Source organism: Chrysochloris asiatica, unplaced genomic scaffold (genome assembly GCF_000296735.1).
Source record: "Chrysochloris asiatica unplaced genomic scaffold, ChrAsi1.0 scaffold00241, whole genome shotgun sequence".
Taxonomy (NCBI): domain Eukaryota; kingdom Metazoa; phylum Chordata; class Mammalia; order Afrosoricida; family Chrysochloridae; genus Chrysochloris; species Chrysochloris asiatica.
In genome coordinates, this window is record NW_006408759.1 from 749796 (window position 1) to 756097 (window position 6302).

At 47.9% G+C, this 6302-nt stretch overlaps 1 protein-coding gene across 2 annotated transcripts in view; it reads left to right on the plus strand.

Moving 5' to 3' along the window:
* Window positions 1-385: 385 nt before the first annotated feature.
* NOS1AP (nitric oxide synthase 1 (neuronal) adaptor protein) overlaps window positions 386-6302 on the plus strand; it is a 489841-nt gene continuing 483924 nt past the window's right edge. The window contains exon 1 of one of the 2 annotated variants that reach the window (XM_006873421.1): window positions 386-735. In XM_006873421.1, coding sequence (XP_006873483.1) covers window positions 631-735 — 105 coding nt within the window. In that variant the 5' untranslated portion in view covers window positions 386-630. The remainder of the gene's footprint in view (window positions 736-6302) is intronic. The other variant, XM_006873420.1, reaches the window with a different exon arrangement.

Genomic DNA, 6302 nt, shown 5'->3' on the forward strand with positions numbered 1-6302 from the left:
CAGGGCGGCACCACGTTCCCGAGGACTTTCACCTGCTCCGCCGGCCGCCCGGGCGCACGGGGGCGGGGTGGGCCCGGCGGGGGCGGGGCCTCGGCGCCCCGTGGGAGGAGCCGGCCGGGGCCCGCCCCGCAGGAGGAGCCGCTCGCTGGCGGCTGATCCAGCGTCTCCGTGACAGGCGCCCCGCTCCTCCGCCGCCGCCACCAGCACCACCGCCGCCTTTTCTTCCTGGTCCCGGGCCATCTGCACCAGTGCTCCGGGGCCAGCGCCGCGCCGCACCCAGTCCTGCTTCGGACCGCGGTCGCGCGCCCACCGACCCCCATTCCTTGTCCGGGCGCCGCCGCCGCTCCCGCCGTCACCTCCCCCGCCGCTTGCCTCGGCGGCAGGAATTGCACGGCCACAGCGCCGCTCGCGTCGCCCGCACCCGCGCCTCCTGCTTCGTCTCCTGCTCGGCCCTCGGAACCTCTCTGGGTCCCCGTTGCCGCGGCGCGCCTCGGGCGCCCCCCACCCCGCGCCCTCCGGTCGGAGCCCCTTCCTTGCGCTCTCAGCTCCCGCCTCCCCTCGTCGGGGTCTCGCCAGCCCCTTCCTGTAGCTGCCGCCGCCTCTGGAGGAGCGCGTCCACCTCGGGTCACCATGCCCAGCAAAACCAAGTACAACCTTGTGGACGATGGGCACGACCTGCGGATCCCCTTGCACAACGAGGACGCCTTCCAGCACGGCATCTGCTTTGAGGCCAAGGTGAGGGGACACTGGGAGAGTAGTGCTCGGGAGGGGACAGGTCTGAGTGGATGGGAAGAATAGCCACCCTAGAAGCAGAGCTGGTAGGTTGAGCTGATTAGGGGGCCTTTCTGTTAGAGACGGCGACTCCCCTTTAGTCCAATTCCGCGGGCTCCTACCCAGAACTGCTGAAGAGCAACTGCAAAGTTTGAGCGGTATTGCTTCATCCCTTTCCTTCCACCTGCAGACTTCCCCATCTTTAGCCGCCCAGGACTGGATTGAGTTACTTCTCTGATCTTTCCTCCTGAGGAAGAGAAGCGGGCGGGTCTTTGCAACCTGGACACCTGGTCCTTTAGAATCGGTTTAGGGAAGCTCTGGTGTTATTAACCTGCTGAGCTCCTATGGGAGCGGTGCTTTGCAGGACGGTCTTTTCAAGGGGGAATGCCCGCTTCCTGATTGAGGAAAAGCCTTTTCCTCAAGAGAGTTCAGAGGTGTTTCTCTCAATGCCAGGTAACCAGGCCAGATGTCAGAGTCATTTCCTAAATGCTTCATTTGCCAGGACTCCTTTGCAAGTGCCAGTCAACTGAGCAAGCCGGAAGGGAAAGTTGCCCATTTGACATTTCTTGTGGCTTTAATGTTAAGTTTCAATAGCTAGTAGGGAGCTGCTGCTGAAGAATGTAGGAAGGGTGACTGGAAATGTTTAAAGATGGGGCAAAGCCTCAGGTATATCATTTGGAGGTGGGGTGTCAAAGTCTCTTTACTGGACCATTAGGTATGCACCTCCCTGAGTGAGCTCTGGTTTTTGAAATTCCATCTGGAATTCCAGCTGATGGTCACTTGGGAAGAGTCCTTCTCTGTAGAAAAGTAATTCTACTCTTTATTTATGACACTTCCCTTCACCCTGTCCGCACCATTTAAAAATCCAGCAATGCTCAGCACCTACTATGTACTTGTCATTGTTAAGTGAAAGTATTGCCTCTTTTTTTAGTAGGCTATGTCTTGATAATTTTGAAAATGTAATGGTTTTGACATGGAGACAGTTTTACTCTTTGTTCCCATTTTCTCCATGATTATGTCCATGCAGGAGGTTAGTATCTCATATAAGGATCATTTTATCAGGTGTCTATTTCCTGGAAACCACCAACCAGTTTTTTGAGTGCATGATATATGTCTGATGCCGTCGGTTATCTTTAGATCATTTTTCTTCTCGTGGAGCTGAAAAAAAAATCTTCCTTTTTCCCTGAATAACCTTATTCCAACCATATCTACTGGAGCTAAGAGAACCCTTACCTCATCTCCACCGCCCCCCCCACCCACCAACACACACACACACACTCACACTCCGAGACATCAAACACGCTGTGGAATGCAGAGCTGAATTACTGGGTCTGACTGGGACCAAAGTGGGGCTGCAGCCAAGATGCTATCTTCCTTCTCTCAGAATAGATTTGTTCAGTCCAAGATGGGGTGTTTGGGTTAATTTTTGTCTGTGCCTGTTGATTTGGTGAGCAGGTTCTTTTATTTTAAGGTAGGAGTATTTATCAGGGTCATGATTTAATTTTCTTGGGTGCACACAGACTGAGAAATTGGCTTTCATCTCCTTGGTTCACTAGTGCTCTGTTTTGCAAGAATATGAGTAAGAAGGGAGATCAGATTGAAACTATTTTTAAGCCTTTTTATTCTTTTCTCACAGTCCTCTGTATTTGGTCCTAGCTTAGAAGAGGTCAGAGCAGCGGCTCTCAAAACCTAATGTGCATAAGAACCACCAGGAAAAGATCTTTAAAAAATCCAATTCTTGTCACCCCAATTCTAAATTGGTAGATCTGGGGCAGCTCAGGAACGCGTACTTTCGGTGAGCATTCCAGGTGATTCAACACAGGTGATTGGGACCAGACCTTCAGAAATACTGGGCTTGAGTCTTGCAACTTGCTGGATCTTATGCTCCCTTTCCCAGCTCTAAGTGTACACTTTATTTTCAAAGTGACTGAAGGCTGTGTGCTGTAGTTCCTATAGTAACTTCTCTGCATTCACAGACAGTGTGCCAGATAAGAGGAGTTGTTATTGTGTGCCTTCAAGTGGATTCTGACTCATCGTTACGCCAGGTGACAAAGTAGAACTCCCCCACAGTGTTTTCCAGGCTGTAATCATTATTGGAGCAGATTGCTGGGTCTTTTTCCCGTGGATCTGCTAGGGGAGTTTGGACGGCCAGTCCTTTGGTCAGCTGGGTGTTTAACCATTGTGCCACAGGGTTCCTTAGCCAAGAGGAGAGAGAGCCACACTAGTCCAACCTGCATTCCGAATGCAGATCTGGGACGTAGGGGGTCAAGGGTTCTGCTTTGAGAATGGCAATGTCGAGAAAATAAAGGAGCCCTGATAGCGTTGTGGGTTACATGTTGCACTGCTAACCACAGGGTCCACAGTTTGAGTTCATCAGGTGCTCAGTGAGAGAAAGATGAGACTTTCTGCTCCCATAAAGATTTACAGTAGTTAAAAACCCCTATACAGGGTCCTTGTATGTTGTTACCAAATCTACAGCGTATAGCCAGTCAGCCAGCAAAGATAAGACTGGAGGAAAGTGGTGAGGTTTCCTTGGGCAAAGACTGACTTTGAAGCTAGGTTTGAATTCCCAGCTCTTGTAATCAATGCTGTAAACCAGTACATTCAACAACCAAGAATTCAGTAGCGGTGGAAGCAAATACTTTTTGTAGTTGGCAGGCCCCTTTTCTGGCTGGCTTCCACAGCCAGTAGAGTGGTGTTCATATGTCTGCATGATCACTGGGTCTCAGGGTCAAGTCCAAACCACACTCTTCACCTTGTTTTGGAAAAGCACAGACTGTAAAATGCAAATTTATTATATTGCTGCTGCCTTGTCAGGTACCCTTGGAAAATAAGCCCAGCGTGGTCTTTTTCTCTCCCAAGGGCTGGCAGATTTTCAGAATCAACACTGGATAGAGTGACTCTTCACATGTATGCTGCTCATTTTGAGGGCTCTGAAGAGATTGAAAAGTTAGAGCTGAAGGACAGCTGGGTGACAGAGGTTCTGTGTACTTAAAACAAAACCAACAAAAAACCAACAAAAATTCAGGCATTTAATTATCAAGCAGGATTTCAGATGTTTTTCACCTGCAGTGCCTCATTTAATTCTCATGACAGCCCTACAACATGGGTCTACTCATGTCTGTTTTATATATGAATGTATATAGAATCAGGGGGATTGTGGTATTGTAGGATAAGCACTGAACCGCGAGGTTGGTTTGAACCTCATGGTCGGTGGTTCAAATTCACCAATTGCTTCTTGGAAACCCTAAACAAGGTTGCTTTGAGTCAGAACCAACTCAATGGTCAAACCGGGGAGCTCTAACATTTGATTCCTAAACCCAATGCTTGTTCAATCAATATAGTTTTTCTGGAGTGTCCACTCCATGAACTCCTGGATAGTGCAAATGGCTGACAAGCTCAAGTCCACCCAGAGATGCCTCAGAAGAGAGACTTGGTGATCTCCATCAGTGAATGAAAAATCAGCCACTGAAAACTCTATGGAACACAGTTCAGTTCTGACACACACTGGGTTGCCATGAGTCAGAGTTGACTCAATGACATCTGGTGGGTCTACTCGGTCTGATTCATGGCTCCTCAGTGGGGCAGCTTCAGGTTGCTGGTCTTTAGGACTCTGATGTAGGAAATTGTACAAGCTTGTAATGCTGGACTGTTCCCAGATTTCCCCTTGGGCTGAAATCTGCTTCCTGTTTTCAGTATGAGTACCTGGCTAGTGGCTGGGTGATAAAGCCTCACATGACTTGAAAGCTTTGGCCCCTTCGTACCTGCCTTTTTCCATCTTAGTATAACATTCTACAGGACAGTGCCATTAGCTGAATGTCTTTACTTTTTTGGTACAAAGGAGAGAAAATAGGATAGTGGGATTCATACTGATAATGGTGCAAATGATTAATAAAAGTACTAATAATCTAGCCAGGGCTTAGATTTGTAGCACCTTTGTGATATGCATGGGACTTTCACATACCAAGAATTTCCCCCCATTTTTCAGGTGAGAAGAATTGGGGAACAGAGAGACTTATTTGTCCAGAGTCACGAAATTAAGAAATTTTCAGAAAGTAGAGATAATTGCTGATAGTTATTGAGCACTTATTTTAGGTCGTTGTTGTTATGTGCTGTAGAGTCAGTTCCGACTCATAGCGACCCTGTACAGGGTTTCTGAGGCTGTAAATCTTTACGGAAGCAGAGAGCCTCACCTTTCTCCTGTGAAACAGCTGGTAGTTTTGAACTCCTGACCTAGAGGTTCACAGCCTGATTTATAACCACTACGCTACTAGACTACCTCATTTAATCTTCATACTCCAGAGCTTTTGATTTTTAGTTCATGATCCTTTCACCTACTCTAAGACTTACCTGGCCCTCTGTGCTCATGGCATTTATTGCTGAGACCACTCACTGATAACCCTTTGTATTGTATGGACTATCAGAGCTCACCTAGTACAACCCCCTTACTTTACAGATGAGGAAATTGAGGTCTGTAGAGGGGAAGTCTCTAATCCAAGGTCACACAATTAATAATGACAGGATTAGGACTAAAAGTTTCCCAGCCTCAAAATTGGTTCTAGTTATCTATTGCTTTTAACAAACTCAGTGGTGTGAAACAACTGTTTTGTTTGTTCATGATTCTATGGGTCAGGAATTTAGGCTGGGCTTGGCTGTGTGGTTCTTCTGTTGCCGGTAGTAGTAGTGTTTCCTGGGAAGAAGATGACCTAATATTCAGCTGTAGTTCTAGAAGATTTCATTCACATGGCTGGTGGTTTGGTTCTCAAGCAGCTAGCTTGGGTTTCCTCACAGCATGGTGGCTTCAGTGGAGTGAGATTTTAAAATTTGGAGTCTGACTTTTAAGCAGTGAATGCAGAAGCTGCAGATCTCTTAAGACCTGGCTTCTGAGTTACACAGGGTCACTTCTGCTGTGCTCTATTAGTCAGAATAGGCCATAGGCCAGCTTAGACTTAAGGGGAGGGGAAGGGAACTCCACCTATTGATGGGGTACACCAAAGTTGAATTGCAGGAGTGTATGTGGAATGAGAAGCTGAAGCCTTTTGTGGATCACCATATACCTTGAAGTATCATGTTCTTTATCCTCTGCATGTACCTTTTTTTCTCCTGTGATATTGCTTGAGGATGTATATTCCTGCAAAATGTACTGGAAGTCCTGATGTAGTGCTGTAGGATAGGCACTGGACTGCTAACCAAAAGCTTGGCAGTTCAAACCCACCAGACACTCCTTGGAAACCCTATATTGTTGTTAAGTGCTGTTGAGTTGGTTCTGACCCATAGCGACACTGTGTAGGGTTTCCGAGGAGTGACTGGTGAGCTTGAACCACCGACCTTGCAGTTCAGATGGCTTTGCAGTCTGGTGCATTAACCCACAGTGCCACACCAGGACTCCCTATATAGGGTCATATATCTGACCTTATATCTGACTCATAGTGACCTTGTATAGTTTCTGAGGAGGCGAGGCTGGTAGGTTTGACCTGCTCATCCAGTGCTTATCCTTCAGCCCCACACCAGAACTCATGTTGTTGTTGTTG